Source organism: Geotrypetes seraphini, chromosome 6 (assembly GCF_902459505.1).
Source record: "Geotrypetes seraphini chromosome 6, aGeoSer1.1, whole genome shotgun sequence".
In the NCBI taxonomy this organism is placed as follows: Eukaryota; Metazoa; Chordata; class Amphibia; order Gymnophiona; family Dermophiidae; genus Geotrypetes; species Geotrypetes seraphini.
This window is the reverse complement of record NC_047089.1, coordinates 16,282,893-16,308,917: the sequence shown is the minus strand read 5'-3', so window position 1 is coordinate 16,308,917 and position 26,025 is coordinate 16,282,893. Positions and strand designations below refer to the sequence as shown.

The window sequence follows — 26,025 nt, the reverse complement described above, 5'->3', positions numbered from 1 at the left end:
TTTATTAAATAATAATGTTCTTCAGTTGTCCTCTTTTACTTCTGAATTTATATCTAAGTTTAAAGAGGTAGATAAGGTGTCTGCCTTACCTCGTGTGCAGTCTAGGACTGTAAACCCTTTTTTCTTCAGCAATCAAGGATAGCCTCTTTTTGCTTCACAATAGGGAGACTATGGAGAAACTTCTTAGGAATTAAGAGTCCTCAGTTCCTTAATTTTCCTGTTCTTCATTAACTTGAATCTCTTGAAGAGGTCTTAGCTTTGCTCTGAGCTGAAGAAATAGTTCTTGTTAAATGTTATGTGCCTATTTATAAAATCAACAGTGATGACCATGAGGGGACTCTGGCTGTTATGGGTCCTTCGGAGAGTGTGGATTTATCAGCATTTCTTGGGTCTCAGAATGATAACTTTCTTAACTAGAACTATACTCCTTGTAACTTTCCTTAATGAAGGAGATAAAGCTGCAGTGGTTTGAGCTTACTTTAAGAAAAGGGCCATGTCCATATAAATTTTTCTGGATGCAAATCATCCAGAAACTAGAGGCTGACCAAGTTTCAGTTTTGGTGCTGACACTAAGCCCGACATCTGTGTTTAGCCTTATTTTGGTTTCGACCAAAACTGCTTGTGGATTTTTGGCTGGAACCGAAACTTGTGTACAGCCCCCCAGCATCAACCCCTCCTGCACCTACCTTCTTGGGTAGTGAGAGCAGGAGCATCCCCCATTCGCTCCTGTGCATTGCTGGTCCCAAGTCAAAATGGCTTCCAAGACTGCCACAGGCGGTCCTGCCAACCATTTTGAGATTGAAACCAGCATGGGCTGGAACAAGTGAAGATTGAGACTGAAACCAGCAGAGGCAAGAACAATATGCTCCCAGGACCTCCAGCAGCAGTCTTGGAAGCCATTTTGACCCAGAGCTGGCTGTGCATGGGAGCAAGTGCCCAACTGTCACACTCATTGTTTCATGATAAAACCAACAATGAATATAGTACAAAGTCATTGCTATTTCTGAGACATAGACTGTAGAAATCTGCCTGGCCCTGGAGTTGCTGTTGAAGCCTGCTCCAGCCTATTCCAATCCATTTTGTCAAATACAGGACACAGACTGTAGAAGTCTGCTTGACATTGGCCTTGGTTCTTTGCAGCTGGAGTCATCATCTAAGCACCACTTGACAAGACAACACACACAGCCATTTCAAATTTGGGTTTTTAATGCTATCCATTTTCTAATTAGGAATCCTGTGTGTTCATCTCATGCTGTTTTGAATACCATCACTGGTTTTGTCTCTACCACCACCCTAAATTATGTAAAACTAAATTTCTGGCCAGTTTCAGGCTAAAGGTCACTAAAGGGTGAATCTAAACACTCGGCCTTCTCCAGAAATACCTTCACAGTTCGCTATAGGGACAAGTCCAACATCTTGACGGCTTTCCATATGCTACCATTGGTTTCTGTAATCCAATGAAGGTGGTACTATGCAACAACTTCTGCCATTGCTAGGTTGATTCAGCAATGTCAAAGCCTTGATCTCAGAGGGAACGTGCTACCGAGGTGGAGAGCGGCCTGCAAGGTTCGCTACAGCCAGCCGACAAACCTCAGCAGGCTGCTTTGAAGAGGAGCGGCAGTGGTTGGTGAGTGAGGGCGGGAGGGGGGAGTCGCCAGCGTGTTCCCTGCCTCTGTGTTCAAAAATGGAATTCGGCACGGATCTAGACACCACGGTCGCAGGAAACATGCGCGCTTAGGGTTTTATTATAGAGGATAATAGAATTGTATGTATTTGTTTTATTTCAGCCTATCTTTTTGATGGCTCTAATGTTGACACCATACCTCATGCAATTGTGAAGAATACATAAGAAAGGACAAAGCAGATATAATGATCCATTTTTATTCACTGTAGCATTAGCACTGGCTTCATTAGCATGTTGAATGGAAGACCCCTCCTACTTTAACCCCTTGAGCTGCAAGGGTATTGTACTCCTTCACTGCCTTCTCAGTTTGCAGCACAAGCACGTCAATCCCTTTCTTTTTGACATAATCCAATGTAGAGGAGGGAACCTGTACAGCAATTAACAGAACAATTAGTTTTCCAACATTATTTAAACTTGCTTATATAAAATTAAAATAATGTACAATAAAATATCAAGGCTGAAAAATGCAAACATAATAAATACATTTCTCATTTTTAATTTGATACTATTTTCTAACCATAGAACATTAATTCACAGAATATACTGTAGCATCAGCAATTGAAATAAGAATAAAACATGAAGAAAGACCTGGCGAAGCATGAAGAATGGTCAAATTTGGCAGCTAAAATTTAATGCTAAGAAATGCAAGGTCATGCATTTGGGCTGCAAAAACCCGAGGGAACAGTACAGATTAGTGGGTGAAGAACTTATGTGCACGACTGAAGAGCAGGATTTGGGTGCGATTGTATGTAATGATCTTAAGGTGAGCAAACAGGTTGAAAAAGTGACGGCAAAAGCTAGAAGGATGCTAGGGTGCATAGGGAGAGATATGGCCAGTCGGAAAAAGGAGGTATTGATGCCCCAGTATAAGACTTTGGTGTGACCTCATTTAGAATATTGTGTACAATTCTGGAGGCCACACCTTCAAAAAGATATAAAAAAGATGGAGTTGGTCTAGAGCAGTGGTCTCAAACTCGCTGCCCACGGGCCGATGTTGCTATTTTGTGGCCCACAGTCTAGTACCCGAATTCGCAAACTGGGCAACTGCCTGCTGCCATCGCGAATGCCGGGACTCCTGCCTTTGCGTATCTGCCGGACATGCGAAGGCAGGAGTCCAGGCATAAGTGATGGCAGCAGGAAATTGCTAGTCAGCTGACGCCGGAGCTTCTCTTCCTGTCCAGTGTGCACAAGGTACTGCTGGACAAGGGGAGGAAGAGATAAGGGGTACTGCTGGACAATGGGAACAGGGCAGGGAGAAGGGGTACTACTGGACAAGGGGTACTGCTGGACAATGGGAACAAGGAAGGGAGAAGGGGTACTGCTGGACAAGGGGGAGGTAAAAGGAAGGGAGAAGAGGTACTGCTGGACCTGGCAGAAAGGGAGGGAAAGGAAAGGTGCTACACACTGGAGGGAGGGTGAGATGGTGCATGGGGAGAGAGGATATTGGGTTAGGGGGTACAAAGGAGGGATGCCACTGAGGGAAGAGGCAAGGACAGAGAGAGAGCATGCAGGAGGCAGAAAGTGTTGGACCCATGGAGAGGACAAGATGGATGGGAAGGACAGAAAGGAGGGAAGGAGAACTATTACACTGGGGAAGGGGAGAGGGCAGAGAGTGGAAAGTTGGACTCATGGAGGGAAAGAGAGAGATGTTTGGTTGAGGGAAGGAGGATCAGAGGAGAAGCTTGCAGGAGGAAGAGAAAAAAATGCTGGACTGGTGGAAAGGAGGGAGAAATGTTGGACTGGGAGGGGGGCCAGAAAGGAGGAAGGTAAGGAAGATGGACTGCAGGGGGCAGAAAGGAGGAAGGAAAAAAGAAATGTTACACTGGAGGGGAAGGAGAGAGAGATGGGAAGCAAGACATGGAAATGTAGATTTTGAGAAGAAAGCAGAATAAAGGGAAAAATTGAATGTTATTGCCAAAGATGGATGCAAGGCAGAACGTGAAGACAGAGAAAAACAATCGAAGGACAAGAAGGCCTTGGAAACATAGTTAAAAACACAGAAAAATGAAGTCAGCAGACAACAAAGATAGGGAAAATATTTTATTTTCAATACAGTGATTGAAATGTGTCAATTCTGAGAAAGGAAAGATATTAAACTTTAACTGTGAGGGCCGCAGAAAAAAAAATAGGGTATGTGGAAGGCTGTAGAAAAAGTAGTTAATGTCTTATTAAAGAAATTACAATTTTGCATAGGTAAAACTTTATATTTATAAATCTTCCCTTTAACAGTTAAAGAAAAGATTTATAAACTATAAAGAGTTTTACCTCATGCAAAATTGTCATTTCTTTAATAAGACATTAACTAATTTTTCTGCGGCTCTCTAAGTACCTACAAATCCAAAATGTGGCCCTGCAAATGGTTTGAGACCGCTGGTCTAGAGGAAGGCTACTAAAATGGTATGTGGTCTTCATCATAAGGCGTATGTGACAGACTTAAAGATCTCAATCTGTATATTTGTAGAAGATTCAACTCCCTCTCCTCCTCCTGCTTACTGTCTCCTCCTTTTTTACTCTTCTATACTTTCTGTCTTGATTTGTACGCCACCTTAAACCTAATTAGGCATAAAGCAACCCACAAATTGGTAGATTTTGGTATTGGACTTTTTTTGTTAACAGGGAACAGGATAATTCCATGTCAACTGGTTCAATTTCAAGGAGGGTCCCAACTCGACATCTTCCATAGATACAAAAAGTGATCTAAATTTTAAGGGTCCCTAACTCTGGACCTAATTGAAACCTTGCCCCCAAAACTTTGGATATCTTCATTTGAGATCCCTGAAAATACTTCATCAATTTCCGAGATGGTCGAGTGGGGACTACTTGACATGTGGACTACTTGACATGTGTGGACTACTTGACATGTGGACAATGTGGACTACTTGACATGGAATGACTCAACAGTATTACTTCAGAGTACCTGATAGCAGAAGGAATTTATATCACCGTTACTGAGGTAACCCTACAATTTGAATTTTTCTCTCTCAAAAATATACAGTATATTCCTGAACTAGATTACTGCATTAGGAAAAATATATAGAAAGTGAAACAATCTAACCTGCAGTTTCTGGGTTGATCTAAAGCCTGACTAGGTTCAAGGCAACTTACAGGGGTGGGCAACGAAAGCCGCAATCCAGTCAGGTTTTCAGAATTTCCCCAATGAATCTGCACGAGATCTATTTGAATATAATGGAGGCAGGGCAGGCAAATAGGTCTCAATCCTGAAAACTTGACTGGATTGCGGCTGTCATTCCTCATCCCTGATTTAGAGAATCACAATTGGAATAGGAATCAAGAGAGAAGGGAGAGGAGACGCTATGTGGAAGTCAAGGTAACGATATTAAGAAGCACAAAATCATCATTAGATATACAGTATAGTGCATAACTGTAAGGTACTGTCAGAGATTGTGATATCTGGGATATTGTGGTGAGTGGAGTCTTTGGTGGCTAGAATTTGAAATGTGAAGTGGTTTGTTGAGGTACCATAGTACCAGAGTGTATGCTTTCAAAGAGGAGTGACTTTAGTTTCTTCCAAAATTTGAGGTAGTTTGGTTCTGTCTTGATGAATCCTGGGTGATTGTTCCAGATCTTAGTGCTAAGGTAGGTGAATAGAAAGTTAAATATGTGTTTGTATCAGACTCCTTTGGGGGAGGGGAGGATAGGAAGAAGTGACGTGAGGTTTTTGATTGATGACGACCAGGAGTTGGTGAGAAGATGTATAAGTGATTCATCATTACAGCACAGAGTAAAGTTCAAAGACCTAATTTAGCACAGTACGTTAATTTGTCACACCTCAATTCCCTGATGAAGTAGTGAAACGGGGCTCTTTGGAAGACGTGTAACTAAAGATAAGTTCATTACATTTTTTTGCTTGATAAGAATGATTGATTAATTGTTTCTTATCTTTATATCAAAGCAGAAAATGAAGAACAAGACTATATCTAGCAATGGGTCCAATGAGGACTGCAGTCCAATTGTGTTAGGCTACTTGATTCTTGTAGTAAAGTCGGGCTACGCCAATCAGGAGCTGCTTTGACACGCAGCTGATTGGTGTAGCCCAACTTTACTACAGGAAGAGGCAGTCAGAGCAGACCGCGAATGAGCGAGTCCGCAATTCGCAGGGGAACACTGTATTGTTCTATTGCTACATTACTTTAATTGATGTGGTTGAAGTTAGACAGTATTTTGATACTGAGTAATTGTTGTCCAGTAAGAGCAGCTGACCAGTTAATTGACATTCATACTGCGGAACTGCTGACAAACATGTAGTACAATAGCTTTTCAGGCTAGCAAGGCCTTCATACAGACTTGCTAATTAAAAAAAGTTATGCAATATTGTGGAAATTGAGAACCATTAAGAAGTTTTTTTGATACGGAGTCCTTTCAGTTGCTGGTCCAGTCTACTGTGTTGTCTACCTTGGATTATTGTTTATTTAGGGCTACCAAATAAGACTTTATTAAGACTCTGTTGTCTGTTGATACTTAGTTTTTGGAAATCCATTTGGGGCCAAGTGAATAATCTACTGGAAAATCCGGTGGCATTATCGTACGTCACTGTTATTTAGTACTTCCAAGAGAGCTAAGAGTCAAATCTCTTCCAATAATAATAAATTTTTGCTCATCATGACAGGGGTTGCCATACAGCAAATTATGAAAATCTGGAAAAATTGGGATCGGCTTAATTATAATTTTTGGTGGAATTTGTTATGCCAAATCTTTAAAATGGAGCGGGCAATAGCCATACAGCAGGGACATTTTAAGAAATTAGGGATGATTGGGAGCCATTAACAAAATACTGTACAGAATGAATAATATTGTTTCCCTTTTGTTCATACACGTCCAGGGTGGGAATACTTTATGATTTCTTATGCTTAAGAACAATTGTTGGGTATAAGGAAGGGGGGATATTTGATGTGAGTTATACTTTGATAGTATATTAAGTGATGTTAAATAAAAATGATTGTATCTTATGTTACACTTATTGAAAGTTTTAAAAATGAATAAAGACTTAAAAAAAAAAAGTTAGTTAAGAATATTGCAGTCCGTTTGATTTTCGGTCTTAAAAAATATGATCATGTTAGTCCTTTTTATGCGAAACTGCACTGGTTGCCATTTGGGGCCAGAGTGTTTTTTACGTTTGGGTGTATTTGTTATAAGGCACTTTTTGGATTATCACCCTCTTATTTGGTATCTTATTCAATGAAATGTACCAGAAACTCAGGTATGTTCATCTTCCCTACCCCAAGGGTCTGTTGTTATAAGCCTTTTTTTGGACAGGACAATGGAGTACCAGGCAGGGAAGATGAACTCCTGGGTGAGCCCGTTAATTGCTCAAGCCTATTCTTACTTTACATTAAGGAAATTATTAAACAAATATTACGATGGTGTTTTGTTTTGTTGTTTTTTGTTTTTTTTTTGCTATATCATTTTTATTAAAGAGTCAACAAGAGAAACAAGCATAGTACAAGGATGAAATACGCAAACTGGTTTGTGTTGCCTGGTATGCGTGTTGTCCTTTGTGTAGGAGATTCTTGGGAAAACCCCAAAACGATGGTGTTTTATAATTATTTTTAACTTATGTTTTAATGATAGCAACAAGTTGAAATTGCATCTTAGCTATTTCTGCATTTGACTGATGTATGTAGAAGTGTGTTTTTTAAATTGTATATTCTGCTGAAACGTTTCAGTTTCTTTGTTGTGAACCGTCTAGAACTGTTGGTGGGGCGGTATACAAGAAAATAAATTATTATTATTATTCATTCCACTAAGCATGCAAACTTACTTGGAGGGCTTCATCCATTCCACGACCAATCACCAGTGTCTTCACCCCTTTTCCGATAATTTCTTCAAGGTCTGCTGGCTGCACGCCTGGATGGTGCTAAGGTGGAAAGTCAAACTTTATTAATCTTAATTGTGCACGAGTTATCTAGCACATGCCCTTTAGAACCGTGGTTTCCAAACTTTGGATCATGACCCTAAATGGGGTCACAACTTCTTCATTTGGGCTTGTGACCATGAGCATAGTTTGTGTAGGTCGAGGGGATGCTACTACTAGATCTACAAGGGCTCAAGAAGATATTAGGGTTTGCGTTTTTCTTTTTATTGCTGCTGGCAGCCGTTGGTGACTGAGGACTTACGCCAGATCCACAGGGAGTGTCCCAAGCAGAGTAAAGATGGATCGGGGCGTGGCTTAGCAAGATGGCTGCGAGTAGCTGGCGTTAAGCATTCTCGGAGGCATTGGAGCTGTTAGTTTTTACCATTACCAATGGTTAAACGCAAGTCTAAGCTCCGGGTTTTCCCGGAGGAATCTTTGGCAACAGCTGCGGGCTCGATGGATGTTTTTCTCCAGCGTGGGGCCGGAACGAGTCATCCGGAGTTTTCTTCGGTGGGGAGAGACTCGCCGGCTGAAGCGTCAGTTCTCTCCCTCGAAGCAACATCGTTGTCTCCGGAGGAGCGGAGTCCTCCGAGTCGCCCGGGGGCGTTAGACCAGCATATGGAGGTCGGAGCGTCCCAGGGTGTTCCTTCACCAGCACAACCGAGTTCGGGAGATGTCTCGGTAAACGGAGAAGGGAAGCCAAATCAGACATCTGTGCACTCGGAGAAATTGGAACGGCAAATTCCTCAGGATTTCCTGAAACTGAATATATCTCCAGCTGAGGCTTTAGGTAACTTATCTGTAACAGAGGGTATGGGGTTTGAATTAACACCTATGCAGAGACCCAAAGTATTCACTATGGAAACATTATGGGAAGCAATATCTACTTTACAACTCTCTTTAGGATCTCAAATGCAGCAACTTACTACACGATATACTACTGTTGTTTCTGAAAATTTGGAACTGAAAAATAGACTTATCTAGTGTGGAAGCAAAAGTGGATGGTCATGAGACCAGAATAAAATCTGTGGAGTCCCAGGCCTCGGTGTGGGTTAGGGACAGTGGAAATCTTAATTTTAAAGTTGAAATGATGTAATCTTCGGATTATAAACTTTCCAAAACTATCACTTATTTCTCCACAAGATATGTTTAAGAAATACCTGAAAGAGATTTTGAAAGTTCCTGAAACCTCTTATCCACCCCTCACTAAAATATATTATTTACCAACTAGATTACCTGTTCAGGAACCAGGCCAGCAGAATTTGTCTGCTGATAGTTTGGATCTGACAAATTTTCTTGAGAGGTCGGATAACGAGTTACCGGCAACTGCAACGCTGCTAGTACAGTTTGCTATAGACTCTGACAGAGAATGTATGCTTAAGCTGTTTTTCAAGTTTAAGGATATACCATTTATGACAAAAACTGTGAGAATGTATCCTGATGTGTCAAGGATGACCCAAAAGAGAAGAAAACAGTTTCTCATTTTGAGACTGAGGGTCTTACAGTTGGGTGCTACGTTCTTACTCAGATACCCTTGTAAATGTGTGATGGTCTATCAGGGGAATAGACATGTTTATTTTGAACCTCAGCAGTTGATAAAATTTATCTCTGCGATAAAATTTAATATTCTTGAGAGAATTGTCGTTACAACCTGCTTAGTTTAATTAGGTTCCTTGCCTCCACTCAATACCATCTGTATTTTCTTAGTAATGTTTGATTGCAAATTCAGCGAATGTAGCTTTCTCCCCCTTTATTGAGGTCTAATTTTTCAATCCAGTATATTTAGAATTGTGAAGAAAAATTTTCCTTTTTGTATTGATTATTGTTTTGTTTCCTTTTCCCATTTAAATGTATCTTTTTGATTATTTTGTTAACAATTGCTGAGATTGGTATTGGAATATTTATTTGAATTGACTGTTTATTATGTCAAATTATAAAATTAAATAAAGAATTGAAGGTAAGATGGATCCCCAGCACTTAGAAGATCCTCATTTAAAAAGGAGCATTGCAGTGACTAACAGCAATTTTTTTTTTTTTAAATGTCCCCCTCTTTTACTAAGGCGCGCTAGCTGATTTAGCGTGCGCTAAACGCTAACGCGTCCATAGAATATAAGGGGCACGTTAGTGTTTAGCGTGCGCTAACTGTATTGTTTGACAGATTTATCTCTAATAATTTTATTCTATTTCTTGAGTAATATGTTGTACTTTCACTATTTGCATTTTGTAATTCGCTGACTGTCCAGCTCTCTTCAGTGTGAACCGCCTAGAAGTCGTCTGATTATAGCAGTATAGAAGAACAAAGTTATGTTATGTTATAAATCAGCTTAGCACGCCTTAAAGGACCCCTGTGTCTTCTGCTGAAAAACGCAAACATAGTAGAGAGGGACAGAGTCTTCAAACTTTCGAATAATAAAAGAACAAGAGGGCTATCGGAAAAGTTGAAAGGGGACAGATTCAAAATGAATGCTAGGAAGTTCTTTACTCAACGTGTGGTGGACACCTGGAATGCGCTTCCAGAGGGCGTAATAGGGCAGAGTACGGTACTGGGGTTCAAGAAGGGATTGGACAATTTCCTGCTGGAAAAGGGGATAGAGGGGTACAGATAGAGGATTACTGCACAGGTCCTGGACCTGTTGGGCCGCCGTGTGAGCGGACTGCTGGGCACGATGGACCTCAGGTCTGACCCGGCAGAGGCATTGCTTATGTTCTTAAGTTCAATGTGTTGCTGAAGCAACCTTTGGGTATATAGACTCCATTAAGGCAAGAATTGCCAAACCATGGACAATGCTGGGTCCTAATATACCATTTCACATCATCTAGCGTTGAGGAAAGTTGCAAAGCAATTATTGGATTGTTTAATAAACAGCTTTTTATTCATCTACATAGAGTTGGGTTTTGCCTCTAGACTTTGTGGTGTGGAATTTCCTTTTCCCCTTTTTGTTGGCCTCAAGAAGAAAAAAAGACAGCACTAGCATCGTCAGCTAATGCCGCAAGTTTGCATGAACCAGATGCAAAGGACTAGATGTGATTTTTTTTTTTTTCCCCCTATTAAAATTGAATCACAACTGGGATAAATTTGGGAAGCACTACTATGGGATAATAAACTGAACACAATAAGGGTCAGAGACGGCAAAGAATAAATCTATTTAATAAATCAACTAAAATGCCATAGATACAGTCTAGCATTTTAATTCCACTAGTGCCTTTCACCATGAACCCTAACTCTACTTTTCTCACAAGTACCCCTTTCTCCAAGTATCATTGCTGCCTTCTAGGACATTTGGCTATTTTTGGCTTATAAACTGAACAGAAAATGCTGGTCATCCCTAAACTAGAAAAGAAAGATTAGGTTCTTACCTCAATTATCTTTCTGGACATGCGGGTAGTGAAACCAAACCCACATGCTGTGCAGAAGGTATCAATCACAGTTTTCAATTCCTCCTCCTTCCCCAGTGGAGTGTGCTACTCCCCTTCAGTTTGTACCAAAGCAGGCAATAGTCCTCATAACCAAATATAAGGAGGGGCATAGGGACGGTCCCCGATAACAAAGGTCTGTTCTGTTAAAGGTATACCACACAATTTCTAATGCAGTGTGCCTAGTACTCCTGAACACTAGGGTTATGCATCTTTTCATCTCTGCCTCCTTCCCAGGCAGCTGCTCCTGCCCCCTCAGTTTTTTTTTTCTGCAAGAAAGTTTATCAGAAAGGTTTCTGCTCTGTGGGACTTCTGCCTGTGAAAAGACACAAATTCACATTGCAGAAGTCTGCTGCTAGAAGGATCAGACCTCATGGACATCTAGCTGGCCAGCCTCCATTTGTATTTTTTGGAGCTCAGGTGCCGTCCCTTGCATAGCTGCTCGTATCCCTGATTTATCAGGAGCTTGAGAGCGGGCTGTTTGGCTCCGTTCCTGCTTGACCAGACTTAATAGTGAGCCTCCTGTGTGGTCCTCTCCCCCTTCATGGCATGAGGTTTTCTGGCTTAGTCCAACATTGGTCCAACTGGCAGTCCAAAGACCAAGTTCGCATGGTGAACCTGTGAGGCAGAGTTCTTTTCCATTTGTCTCAGCTGTACTCTTAAGTTGAAGCAGGCAGGCACATGGCACAATGAGTAAGACTATTATGGCCTATGTGGAAAATTGGAGGGGGAGTGTCTTTAAAAGTTAAATTTTAAGGTTTCTGCAGCCAGATACAAGGTCCCTCACTTCTAAAACCCCTTTCCCTGCATTTTTTGTGCTTCAGGGAGTCCTCACGGGTCATTCTTGGTACAATTTTGCTGGCGGTGGCCATCTTGGATTTAAAAAAAAATAAAATCATTTTTTCTAATATTTCCATCTGCCTCAAAATCCCTCGATTTTACTTAAATTCAATAGGGATGGACTCCTCAGGTCTTCTTACCCCTGTTATCCTGCTAGGTTTGCGCTGGATAGCCAGCTGAGGCACTTGAAGATTCTAGTCTAATGAGAGAGGCCAAGTGATGCAGAGATCCTTTTAGGGGTCATGGCAGAGGTTCAGCGGGGGACAGAAGACAGCAAGCCTCTAGCTCTTGCCCCTTTCCAGCCTCCAAGAAAGCATAATGATTCCAGGACAGGGCTAAGCTCCCCTAGATATGAGCAGGCTATTGGCCTATTGGTCAGTCAGATTGGCACAGACCATTAAGTCCTAGAAATTATAAACTTAGAAACGTGATGGCAGAAGGATACAAAATAGAGTTCTGTGCCTTCCTTATGGACCTTTTTGTAGATTCTCCGATCAGCTGGCAGGAGAGAGCCCTCAGAGTTCAGGCAATGGTGCCATAGAGCCAGTCCTAGTTGAAGAATCGGGCTTGGGCAGATATTCCATATACTTCATTGTGCCAAAGAAAGACTCAGATGATTGGAGGCCAATTCTGGACCTCAAGTCAATCAATGTTGCACTGAAAGTGCTGCACTTCCACATGGAGACCATTTGGTCAGTCATAGCAGCAGTGATGCTGGGAGAATTTCTTGCTTCCTTCAATCCAATCAGAAACATCAAAAGAAAAAAACTATATGATGGCCTTCTAGCCACACAGGCAGCAAAACTAGACCACCAACTCTCCAATCTACTAATCGCAAGCCCAGACTACAAAACTTTCCAAAAAGAAATAAAAACCCAGCTATTCAAGAAATCCATGAAGAATAACTAACACCTTATGAAACATTTCAATCCTCTGAAACAACCCACTCTACTCTAACACCTCTGGACATGTCCAGAAATCCTCTTCTGTAATCCGCCTTGAACCGCAAGGTAATGGCGGAATAAAAATCAATAATGTAATGTAATCTGACGAAAGCCTAAGTCTACATTCCCATTTTTCCAGCCCACAGGAAGAGCATTTTCAGTTCTCTGTGCTCCCCTTTAGCCTAGCAATGGTGCCTTACACCTTTATTAAGTTCATGGTAGTGGTAGCAGCGCACCTCTGTAAGGCAGGCATCCAAAGGCATCCATATTTGGATAATTAATAATAATAATAAATAACAGTTTATATACCGCAGTACCGTTAAGTTCTATGCGGTTTACAAAAAGTTAATGAAGTACAAGTTGAGAGAAGTTAAGGGATTGGTCAACAAGAGGGGGATGGGACAAGGGAACCGTTATAGAGGGGAAAGAGAGGAAAGGGTCAACTGTCTAGATATTTCAGAAATAGGTGAGTTTTGAGGCGCTTCCTGAATACCTCGTAAGTGGTGGGCAAGAGCAGTTGTTCTAGATCTTTACCCCATAATGCTGCTTGATGTGAGAGAAGGTGTTCATGGTGTTTTTTTAGTTTGCAACCTACTTTTACCAGGTTTTATACAGTAGACATAACAGCCAGGAAAGATGCCACTTTCAGGCCAGTTTTAGTAGGCCCGCCCTAGACTCAGGGGACTGCTCTGATACGTCCCTTGCATTCAGGACTACTGGACACATTGCACTAGAAAGAAAGATTATGTTCTTAATTATTATAGCTAAGTAATAGTCAGCTTTTTGCTCACTACCAAGACTACAAATCTTTAATAAGCAATTAACATTACTTCCACTTTCTGCCTTCTGTCCTTAGCCTCCCCTACCTATATACACCACATTTTATATGCCACACAGTTTGAAAACCCCCAAAAAGGCCCTTACTGCGAAACGCACGATCACTCCCATGGTAACAGATACATTTTCTGATTCGTCACAGCAGGGCATGGTGCTGACGTTTTGTTACGCAGCAGCTCTAGGCAGTGAGTAAAGCTTACATTTGTTCCAGTTTCTCTCCAGTCCCAGGTCCGGCTCCCACCTGGCCACACCTTGCAGTCCTTGTAGACCTGAGAACAGCCTTCCACTCTCATGCTGCCCCAGGAAAGTTTAGCGATTCCGGGAGACGACATATTTACAGCCAAATCTAAAGTAAAACAGAAACAATGCATTTGTACACCATTTCTCTAGGAAGCAACATTGAACCATTTCAAATAAAATAAGCCAAAGTTGCTATAAAAATCTTTATTTTGCTTTAACACCCCCCTCCCCCCAAAAGTAGTATCTAAAGCATTTTGATGTCTCTACAGCACTAAGAAAGTACCCCCATATGAGAGGCAACTCTTATTCTGTCATCTGACTTCTGTTCCTGGGATGGGGGGGGGGGAGTAAGAGCACTACAGAGCACATGGGACCTCAGACATTGCGTCCCACTAACACCTAAAGGCTGCTTAAAAAGCTGGCTTGTTGCAGGCTACAAAGAGGCTGTGATCCGTGAACCACTATGATCCGTGAACTTGAGAGGCAGATGGTGAGGATAAGAAATCGAAATACTACTGGTGCAGAAAGGGTTCTAATCAGTGTAGGCAACCGGGATCCACAGGCATCTCCCCATAAAAGACGTCTAAATTTAGAGTCTGCTGGATGGTGTAGCTGCCAAGCAAAGTGCCAGCTTTCAGTTTCACTTGGTTTTCTTGCTCTTAAACTGTGAGAGTTTCTAATATAGTAACATAGTAGATGATGGCAGATAAAGACCCGAATGGTCCATCCAGTTTACCCAACCGTACCCTCTCTTTAAATTACTGATTTCATTTAAATTGCCCTTTTTCTTAGATATTTCTGGGCCAGAAACCCAGAGCTCTGCCCAGTACTGTGCTTAGGCTCCATCTACTGAAGTCTCCATCAAAGCTCACTCCAGCTCACTCCGTCAAAGCCCTCCCCAGCCCATTCGCAACCAAACGGCCATATACGGACACAGACCTTGCAAGTCTGCCCAGTACTGGCCTTAGTTCTTCAATATTTACCATTATTTTCTGATTTGAGATCCTCTGTGTTCATCCCACGTTTTTTGAACTCTTGTCACCGTTTTCCACTTCACCACCTCTTTCTGGAGCGCATTCCAGGAAAACAGTGACAGAGTTCAAAAAAGCATGATAGTGATAAGCGTGATAAGTACCTGATTGCAAACTGCTTTATACTCCTTGTTCAAGCAGTATATCAAATACCAATCCCAACCAGGGAAGGGGAGGAGAAAGAAGGAAGATACCAGATCAGAGTGATCAGTAGCATGGAATGTTGCTACTCGTTGGGATTCCAGAACCCTGCTACTCTTTGGAGTTCTAGAATGTTGCTACTCTGGGTTTTGGTCAGGTACTAAGGATCTGGATTGACCACCATGAGAACGGGCTACTGGGCTTGATGGACATTTGGTCTGATCCAATATGGCTGTTCTTATGTTGTTACGTGTGACAAGTATAGGACAATCAAGCCATTGAGACATCACTGATGAGGTTGGCTTTGAGGCACTGTGGAATGAGGCATTATGACATCACAATCTCAGCTCTGGAATGCTGCTCTCATTGGGGTTCCGGAATCTTGGTATTCTTTGAGATGCTGGAATGTTGCTACTCCTTGGGTTCTGGCCAGGTACTAGGGACCTGGATTGGCCACAGTGAGAACGGGCTACTGGGCTTGATACTAGCTCTGACCCAGTAAGGCTATTTTGCATACAGTGAGATCTTTTGTTGGTATGTATAATACCTAGTTTTCTGTGTTTTATATCTTGTTTTGGTATGTGCCTGGGGAAATCAATTAAACAGAATTCAAACTAAAAATGGTTTCAGATAGATGGTAAGGAGTAGTCCTAACCAACCCTCCCAAGGGATGTTTTTTTTGCTCATTTTTAGCCTTATTAAGCTAATGTCCTGCAGCTTCCCTTAAACTGCCAATTCCAGACTTTGACCTAGATTCACAAAGCTTACCGATCGTGTCCCGACCAATTTGCAACCACTTTGCGACCCTGACCCAATTCACTAACCTTCCTCCTGATGCGCATATGCAAATGAGGGGATATGGCATACAAAGTAGGAATGCAATGATTCACTAAATAGAAGAAGGAACACCGACTGGGATGGCCAATCAAAAAAGAGGACCAGTCGCTCACGTCCTTTCCGACCGTCTCTCTGCCCTCCTGAAATCCCAGCCCTGAAATAAAACATCTCCCTTGTGCCAAAAGTGTCCTGCTCTCTGCAGCCCTTCGAGCCCACGGTTTTAAAGCATGTTCTGTAAATGTAAGGTTGAAGATAGTTTGTATTCAAAGCATCAAGAGAATTGCACCAAAAATTGTATATTTATTGATGTCTAACCTCTACCTATGCACCCGAATGTAAGAGAGCACTGTCCCAGATGGAGAATTTTTTTTCCCGCAAACCGTTTATGCCACGGAGAGCAAGCGCATGCGCAGACCATCTACAAGCAAAGCAGATGGTCTGCGCATGTGTCAGGGTATGGAGGGTGAAGGGTATGGAGAAACTGGAATACGAGGACAGACTTATAACACTAGGATTATTCTCCCTTGAGAAAAGGAGACTGCGTGGAGATATGATCGAGACCTTCAAAATACTGAAAGGAATCGACAAAATAGAGCAGAGAAGATTATTTACATTGTCCAATTTGACACGGACTAGAGGACATGTAATGAAGCTAAGGGGGGACAGGTTCAGGACTAATGTCAGGAAGTTCTGCTTCACTCAGAGAGTGGTTGACACCTGGAATGCCCTCCCAGAGGAGATTATTGCGGAATCGACCGTCCTAGGCTTCAAGAGCAAACTAGATGCATATCTCCTTAAGAGAGGCATGTAAGGATATGGTGGACTATAAATTACGACAGGTGTACACCTGGCAGGGCCTCCGCGTGTGCGGATCGCCGGATTTGATGGACCGAAGGTCTGATCCGGAGATGGCATTTCTTATGTTCTTATGATTGCTATGGGGTCATTGCAATTTGCATGACGCGTTGTGAATCGGTCGCCCGGGAAGACTCGGCCATGGATTGCCCAGCAAAGGTGAGTTTAGTGAATCTAGGCCTTTGTTCCTTTCATCTAGCTGCCCCGTATTCCTGAAATAAACTACCTGAGTTTGTCTGTCACGCCCCTTCCCTTGTTTAAAAGTAGACTGAAAAGCCACCTTTTTGATGTAGCTTTTAATCCATAACCCTACTCCACACTGCCCTAGCCAGCAGATTAACCATTCCCCCCCTGGCATCCTGTTTGTCTGTTTAGATTGTAAACTCTTTTGAGCAGGGACTGTCTTCTGCGTGACTTTGTACAGTGCTGCGGACTTCTGGTAACGCTATAGAAATAATTAATAATAGTAGCACCGGAAGTAGTGTTTTAAACAAGAGGTCAGTGGCAGAAAGTTTAGCTGGAAATACAAATTTATACTTTCCCACCTTTCCAGCATCATCATCATCCAAGCAGTTCACCTACTAAACTGACCTAACAGTTGGGCACTTCCAAACCTTAATAATGCTCGAATGAATGCCGTGATTCCAGAGCCATCAGGCAATACCTGTCCTTCCTCCTCCTTTTCCCCCTTATAAAAAAGGCAAACACATGCACTCTCTCTCTTAGACTGCAGAGATTCTCCTCCAGCTGCCAAGAAGGAATTTGAGTCTTCAACCTCAAATGTCACCTCCAGAATAAAAGTATCCTCTTACACGGGGCTCTCTCAAAATGTTTCAGCTCCACTCAGACGGGGCATGGTGAGGAGACGGCACAATAGAGGCATGGTGTTCCCACCAGCTTAAGGTAGGGCACGCAGCTGTCTGCTGCCTAGGAAACTGAAGAAAGGAGGCATTCTAATTGAGATCACCCTTAGATGGGAGGAGAAAGGGGGGTGCTAACGAAGACATATTCAAGAAAACACAATTCATGGAAGCTAGTCATAAGTGTATTAAGTCGGGGGGGGGGGGGGGGGAATTGTCCTGAACTTATCATGGACTTTTACTTTTAAATAAAAGACAAACAGGACATTTCAATAACCTACAGTTTTACACATCCCTTGAGCGTGTAAGTGTTGAGAAAATTGGCACAGGCATAACTGAACTATCTGCCATTCTATAACGTGGAGGGGCATAATAAAAAAAAAAACGTCTAAGTCCCTTTTTGGCCTAAGGCCTTAAACGTGGAAAGCAGAAGCAGGGAAAGTGTCCATAACCAAAACAAACGTCCTTGTTTTGATTATGGCCTGCCTCTACCTTCATCTGTTTAAACGCCCAGCCAACCACTACGTCTACAAGTACACCCCCATGACGTCTATACTTATACCCCATAATGAACCAAAAAAACGCATAAGCCCAAAACGTCCAACACAAGGGCTTTTAGGCGAAGGAGGGTTCGGGGGTTCGGTTGTTGGGGGGAGGGGGGTTGTGCCAAGGGCAGGAGGGCCTGGGATCCCTCCTGCCCGTATTGTAGTGGGGGATGGGGGTTAGGGGGGTCGCCGGGGCCAGGAGGGCTTGGGCTCCCTCCTGGCCAGCTCGTACTCGGCGGGGGGGGGGGGGAGGGGGGGTCGCCGGGGCCAGGAGGACTTGGGCTCCCTCCTGGTCAGATAGAGTCGGAGAAGGGGGGGGGGGTCGCCGGGGCCAGGAGGGCTTGGGCTCCCTCCTGGCCAGATAGTCGGAGGGGGGGGTTGCCGGGGCCAGGGGGGCTTGGGCTCCCTCCTGGCCAGCTCATACTCAGCCGGGGGGGGGGGGTCACCAGGGCAAGGCGGCTTGGGCTCCCTCTTGCCCTGATATTGTGTGTGTGTGTGGGGGGGGGGGGGTGAAGCATCGCGGCAGGAGAGATGCCTCATTTCCCCTACCGCAATGCCATCATTCCTCTACCCGAACTGCCGTGACCCGTGGCAGGAGAGATAGAGCATCTCTCCTTCCGTGGGTCGCGGCAGTTCGGGCAGCGAAGTGATGGCATTGAGGTAGGGGAGACGAGGCATCTCTCCTGCCGTGATGCTTGCGGTAGAGGGGTAGGCAGGTTGCTGGGGCCACTGAGCTGATTGCAGCAGCCACGAGTAGCTCAGCGGCCCCTTTTTCAGCACTTAGACCTAGTTTGACTTCGTCTAAGTCAAAAAGGTATAAGTGCTGACTAGGCAACCTGCCTACGGTTTTGGTTATACCTGTTGTACGCCCAGGTGTAGGTCGGCCCACTCCCGCCCACCCTTTCCCCTCCTCTATACACGCCTCTTTTCTCTCTGTGCGTTTAGAGGCAGGGGAAAAGCCTAAGCTGTTTTTAGATACATCTAAAAACCAGCTTTGGTTATGGGTACTTGGACGATCAGGCTTTTTGATTGTCCAAGTAGCCATTTAGGACACTTTTTAGACTTTTTAAAAATGTTTTATTATGAACCCCATAGCATAGAGGTGCCTTAGAGGTTCTTTTATTAAGGTGTGCTAATGGATTGAATGCACACTAATTAATTAGTGTATGCTAAGTGCCATATAGTCCATAGGTAATACCTATTAGGTAATCAATGGGCATGCCTTAAATCTGTTAACACTCTTTTGTAAAAGTGTGTAACTGCACACATGGTCAGAGCATGGATATGTCTCCATTTTACACAGTGTGAGAGTGTGGCACAGTGGTTAAAGCTACGGCCTCAGCCCCTTCTGACCCTGGGCAAGTCACTTAATCCCCCCATTGCCCCAGGTACGATAGATCTTGAGCCCACCAGGATAGAGCGGGAAAAATGTTTGAGCACTTGAATGTAAACTGCTTAGATAACCCCGATAGGCTGCATATACCTAATAAAATAAAAATAAATAAAATTCTATAATGGTATCTTGGTGCACAGATGCCATTATAAAATTGGCACTTGATGCATGCATTCCCCCCCCTTTTAAAAAACCATAGTGCGTTTTCTAGTGCTGTCCATGGTGGTTAACAGCTCTCAGGCTCATAGAATTCTTATGAGCGTCGAAGCTGTTACCGCAGCGACTGGCACTAAAAACCGTGCTATGGTTTTGTAAAAAGGGGGAGGGGATTGAAAAGGCAGAAAAATATAGAAACAGATTGCAACAATAGTACAATAGTCTACAAAGGATAATGGTCTCAAACTCCAACCCTTTGCAGGGCCACATTTTGGAATTGTAGGGACTTGGAGGGCCACAGAAAAAAATAGTTAATGTCTTATTAAAGAAATGACAATTTTTCATGAGGTAAAACTCTTTTTTTTTTTTTTTTATTTATTTTATTTATAACATTTTACAATATTACCAAGCATATACATCTTGTACAGAAAAGTGAGATCAAACTACATATTAAACTATAATTCCAAAATTAATATTTACTACAAGGAAATACCAATCTAGCTGTTCTCACACTAGTCCTCAATATTATTGGATCCATTATTAAGAGCAGAACTTATATACTTCAAATTAATTAAGCAAGAAAAATCCTTGTCTAACTAAAGTGCAGGGAGCTAATTTCTCATAGGCGTTATTACGTTGTTATTCCTTTTTCAAGACGTTTCATTGAGAGAAAACTAATCAATTGAGATGGCTCTGTAAATATATATTTCAATGATAAATATCTAACTACACATTTACATGGATATCTCAAGAAAAAACTACCCCCTATTTGAGTCACTCCAGATTTTAAAATTAAAAATTCTTTCCTTCTTTTTTGAGTCTCTCTAGAGACATCAGGGAAAATCTGAATATGTTGCCCCAGGAAGTCTTTAGACCTATTTTTAAAGAAAAGTTTTAATATCCAATCTTTGTCTGGAGCCAAAGCCACAGACAACAAGAGAGTAGCCAGAACCGCCAACTCTCTATCTGATTGTTCCAGTATTGCAGAAATGTCCAATGACCTCTCCCGGGGTTCCTCCATATTTTCTTCTTTAAATTGGGGCTTAGCAGGTAAGTAATACACTCTTGTAAGAGGAGGTAAGGAATTTTCAGGAATTTCCAAAATTTCCATAAAATATCTTTTCACCATTTCTCTGGGAGAAGTTGATAGGATCTTTGGAAAATTTATAAATCTCAAGTTATTTATTCGACCATTATTCTCCTGCATTTCCAACTTCTTCCTGAGTAATATATTATCTTTTACCAACATATCTTGATTTTGTTTTAATAACATTAACTCCTTATTTGTATCTTGTGATTCTGTTTTAGCCAAAAGGAAAGATTTATAAACTATAAAGAGTTTTAATTTTTTAAAACTCTTTATAGTTTATAAATCTTTCCTTTTGGCTAAGACTTAATAATATTGTCATTTATGGCTAAAGAGACATGTGATCAAGAAACGGTTTTAGGATTTTATTTTACTTTTGCGGATTATAATAAACATTCTGAGGGCCTCAAAATAGTACCTGGCGGGGCCGCATGTGGCCCCCGGTCTGCAAGTTTGAGACCACTGCTTTAAAGGGAATGACACAGATATTGGTCGTTTACAGGTAGGTTGGTGGTTGGTAGAGTTAGGACTTTAAATGTGAGTCTTCAACCTGGATTTGAAGCCTGCCAGAGAGGGAATCTGGTGAACCGAGTCAGGCAGGCAGATGTACAGTTCAGCAAGGTGGAAGGGATAGAGTCGTGAGTTGGCAGTAGAGGAGAAGGGTACCAACAAGAGAAACTTATCCAATGAACAGAGTTCTCGGGGTGGAGTGTTGGGAGAAATGAGAGCCATCACTCTCCTCTTCAAACTGTTCAGAATGCTTCTGCAAGCCTCGTATTCCGCCAGGGTCATTATGCTCACGTTATCCCTCTCTTCAAGCCACTTTACTGGTTCCCTGTCTGTTTCCGCATACAGTTCAAACTTCTCGTACTGACCTACAAGTGAATTCCCTCTGCGGCTCCTAAATATCTCTCCTCAACAATTTTACCTGACCTTCTCTTAAAAAGCTCCACCTGTGAAGATTCCAATTCCTTACACCTAGATAATTACTTCTATTAGATAAGTATCCTTACAAATTTAGATTTACAGAGGCAGGAGTGGCACCTATAGACTAGTTTACTGAAACATACACATTTGAGAACCAGAGTTCACTTCACCAGATACATAAAGTTCGGGAGATAAATATATATGTACCCATCTAGGGGACACTTGATGAAGTTACCAGAGAAATACTTTTAAAACCAATAGGAGGAAATATTTTTTCACTCGAACAATAGTTAAGCTCTAGAATGCTTTGCCAGAAGTTGTGGTAAGAACAGTTAATGTAGCTGGTTTTAAGAAAGGTTTGGACAAAATCCTGGAGGAGAAAGACATGGGGAAAGCCACTGCTTGCCCTGAATCATGATCAAGAAATGTTATTATTTGGGTTTTTGTCAGGTGCTGGTGACCTGGATTGTCCATCTTGAGGACGGGCTACTGGGCTGGATCGACTAATGGCTATTTTTTATGTTTTTATTCAATCTTTGAAACTTCACTTCATGCATCTTAGCAAGTGGCCTCTAGTCCTCAAAAGCTCTTGCCTCAATAAATTGGTTAGTCTATGAGGTGCCACCTGTCTCTATCAATCTTGTTACACTGACTAGATCAGGGATCTCAAAGTCCCTCCTCGAGGGCCGCAATCCAGTCGGGTTTTCAGGATTTCCCCAATGAATATGCATTGAAAGCAGTGCATGCACATAGATCTCATGCATACTCATTGGGGAAATCCTGAAAACCCAACTGGATTGCGGCCCTCGAGGAGGGACTTTGAGACCCTTGGACTAGATCAACACAGTACCCCTTTTACAGTTCTTAAGATTCTCTGTAATTCTTTGCTGCTACATTTTTAATCAATTATGCTGTGCAATTTTGTCAGAATTTTCTCTCTATAAAGCCCTGTTTTATATAGTAGAAGGATTTGGGATTTAACTTATGCTTTTTCAGTTGTAGTTCAAGGCAGGTTACATACTTCTATCCTGCTGAACTTTTGCCAGTGAGCAAGTCAGAGCTAAGAGGTTAATGCTAACACACTCTTGGAATTGAATGGCCCTGCAGATCCGATCCCTTAAAGGACTCTCAACTTTAGGAAAGCACTAAAAACATACCTCATCACCCTAACTCCTGCCCTTGACTGATGGACTACAAAGACATGTACATTGGTGCCAGAACCTGTTATGTGTCACCTCAGGAAAGCAAATCCAACCTATAAACTGACTGTCAATTAAGATACAACTTGCACTGTAGAATAACCTGGGTAAATTATAACCAGTAAACTGTATCTAGTTAATTTGATTATGGTTTGATTCTCCTGATAGTTCTGTTTACTGTTCTTTGTATATTTGAAATATTACATTACATTAGTGATTTCTATTCTGCCATTACCTTGTGGTTCAAGGCGGATTACATAAGATTTATCAGGAGGTTACAAGAATTGTAACTTTACATAAGAATTTTCTTTTTTTTTTTTTTAATATATTTTATTAAATTTTTCAATCAACAAGAACAGTAAAAACAGCAATAACACCAGATATAGACAATCACTAAATTGGACCATCCCTTCCACCCACCCCCACTCATCCCAATACAAAGGTAACAGATTCAATTGTCCAGAGTTCAAAAGGGCATACAATCAAGGGTTCAATAAGTGACTACGAGCCTTCGGGGTCAATGTGCGCCAAAAAGGCTCCCCAAATAACAGAAAACTTACAGTCTGGAGCAGTGTCCTGAGTGGCACCACAAAGGCGCTCCATAGAGGCTTGTTGTAAACATAAGAGTACGCCAATGAGTTAAAGTTGGTGGGTCCGATGTTATCCAACAATGTTATTCCCCAATAAGATTACTCTCTCCAAAAAGCCCCCAAAACCCCTCGGAGTCCTGCGTGGCAGAGACCCCAAGGCAAACAACAGGGCAGGAGAAAGGGTATAGCCATAATTCCACTACAAGATTTTCAGAAAAGAAATAAAAACTATACTCTTCAAGAAAGCCCTGAAACAGTCCTAACCACACCTACTCTTAAAATCTCTTACTCTTAACAACACTTACTCTCAACAACTCTAGAAATGACAATGGATCGAATCTTTACAACTCTCTTCAAATGATCTACTCTGTACATCGCTAGAAATGTCTATTATTCTTCCATTGTAACCCCCATTCTTTATATCTTTTGTAACCCCCATTCTTTATATCTTTTGTAATCCGCCTTGAACCGCAAGGTAATGGCGGAATAGAAATCTCTAATGTAATGTAATGTAATATATGTTGGTGAACCTGCTTCCAAAAGGTTTGCACCAAAGGGCAAGTCCAGAATGGATGTCATAAGAATTTTCTTAAGAATTGTCGAACTTGAGGTGATACATGCTGGGAAGTTAGAAACATTTTAGATTTGAAAGGGGTAGAGAGTGTGGTGGGTGGAGATTGGGAAGGAACTGGTCGGGTTAAATAGGTTTTATGTATTTTTTGAAGAGTAAGGTTTTAGTTTCGAGAAACAGATTGAACTAAAAAAAGAAAAAAAACTTGTATCGGAAACATGTAGTGAAATTATGGCTAATCTAGTGTAAATTGTAACCTGTTAACTATATGCTGGGCTCTTTGGGGACCACGGGATAGAAATCGAAATTAATTAATTAAAAACAAAGTAACAAATGTCTGCTAAACTCCAGGGTTTGCCAACTCAAACCCAAAGTTCTCAAGAGCCTGTAATTACCCATTGCAAGCTAAGTGTCACTCATGCCAATTCCCACCACCCTTTGACACACTTAGCAATTCAGTCGCCCCCCCCCCCCGTCTACTCACACAGCGGAAGCTCGCCACACTTTAACTCTAGCTCTAGCCTGTAGCTTTTTAGTAAACCGGAAGTACGTCAGAGCAGCTGATCAAGCAAAGCCCCGATAGTTCCCAAGATAAGCCTCAGTAACGTGCATAAGATAAACAACACGAGGCAACGCTATTTACATGATCAGACTCCGCCCTCCCCCCCCCCAGACCACCAGTAGCTCAAGTTGTTTTATTCTCTTAACTGCGCATTTTATGCACAAAATAGCAGCGCGGCGACATTACGTAACTTCGTCGCACGCACCGGTCGCTCCGTCCCGTCTCGCCCTGCGTTACGTCACTTTTCGCCTCCTCGTCCCGCGCTACGAGCTCGGCAGACGAGCGAGAGAGAGAGCGCGCGCCGCGTGCCCGCCGAGTGCATTGTGGGACGGCGGCGGAGTCCTCCCCGAAGAGCCCGAAGCGGCTCAGCAGCGCCCCCCTCCCTTCCCCCCCCCAACACTCCTCCAGTTCCAAGATGGCGGTTGCTTCGGCAGCCGCCGCCACCGCCGCCGCTCAGTTGCCCGGTTCGTGGCCGGACTTCGCCGTGGTCTGCTCGTTCCTGGACCGCTACGGCGCGCTGCTGGACCTGCCCGAGCTCACCTTCCCGGAACTGGAGCGGGTGCTGCAGGAGAGCAGTGCAGGTGAACGGGGGTGGGGGGGGAGGAGAGAGAGAGAGGGGGGGGTCGGGCCCGCCGCGGCGGGGGAGGAAGAAGGGCTCAGCATCCTCTCTGCTTTCGCCCTGTGGGGGGGGGAGGGGGGGGTCCTCCTCGCTTGCCCGTGTGGAGCCGCCGGGTTGGCTCGGAGGGAGGGGGAGGCCGGCTTTGTGGCTCCCTCTCCTCGACTCAGCCCATCGATTTCTCTCTCTCTCTCTCGGTTTCTTTCTGTTTCTCAGCTATTGGCCGGCCCTTAATGGCCCTTCATTGGGTTCCTGCTTCATCTTCGTGCCTCATTTATTTTTTATTTATTTTCCTCAGGTGGGGGGGGGGGGGGTCTCTCGCGCCGCACATCGGCAAGAGCGCGCGCGGGGCAGCGCAGGGCGCATGCTCGCAGCCTTCCCCGGGGAGACTTCCTACACTTGTGCCCCCGTGGATGCCCGGGGAAGGGGGCAGGGGAGGCCAGGGGCTGGGCGCAATCTTCGCTTTGTTCTGCTCCTTCTGCGTTTTGTACGGGGGAGGGATGGGGGGGGCAGGAGGGGCATCTGTTGCGCTTTGGAGGTGTTTGGCAGGTTGGTGAAAACCAAAAATAAAGTGTGCTGGTCGCTGAGCGTCTTTGTGCGCCTTATAGTGAGGGACGCTGGGGCGAGGACATGCTTGATATACAGGGCAAAGGAACCTTGACATTTTTTGTGTGTGCAATGCTTGTTAAATGATCTATTTAAAACAAAACAAACCACGAAATCCCACTCCATACTTGATTTCTATATTTATTTGTGGTATGTCTAACGTCATGTTTTTCTGTTTCGGTAATTTTTGTGTAATACCATAGGAAAGACGCAAGATT

The 26,025-nt window shown here is 43.1% G+C and overlaps 2 protein-coding genes across 8 annotated transcripts in view; one reads left to right on the top strand and one right to left on the bottom strand.

Moving 5' to 3' along the window:
* Window positions 1-1,865: 1,865 nt before the first annotated feature.
* On the bottom strand, window positions 1,866-24,914 carry AAMDC (adipogenesis associated Mth938 domain containing). 5 transcript variants are annotated; one of them, XM_033947844.1, is made up of 4 exons: window positions 24,791-24,914; window positions 13,792-13,937; window positions 7,464-7,559; window positions 1,866-2,051 (listed from the first exon to the last, which is right to left on the bottom strand). In XM_033947844.1, exons 2-4 carry the CDS (start codon window positions 13,921-13,923, stop codon window positions 1,911-1,913), a joined length of 369 nt encoding a protein of 122 aa, XP_033803735.1. In that variant the 5' UTR covers window positions 13,924-13,937; window positions 24,791-24,914; the 3' UTR covers window positions 1,866-1,910. The 5 variants fall into 5 exon arrangements, with proteins under 5 accessions (XP_033803735.1, XP_033803736.1, XP_033803733.1 ...); XM_033947845.1 differs by having other exon boundaries at window positions 24,777-24,885; XM_033947842.1 differs by having other exon boundaries at window positions 24,732-24,864.
* Window positions 24,695-26,025, top strand: part of RSF1 (remodeling and spacing factor 1) — a 210,792-nt gene continuing 209,461 nt past the window's right edge. Inside the window, exon 1 of one of the 3 annotated variants that reach the window (XM_033947834.1) lies at window positions 24,695-25,166. In XM_033947834.1, coding sequence (XP_033803725.1) covers window positions 25,001-25,166 — 166 coding nt within the window. In that variant the 5' untranslated portion in view covers window positions 24,695-25,000. The remainder of the gene's footprint in view (window positions 25,167-26,025) is intronic. The other 2 variants (XM_033947833.1, XM_033947835.1) reach the window with 2 other exon arrangements.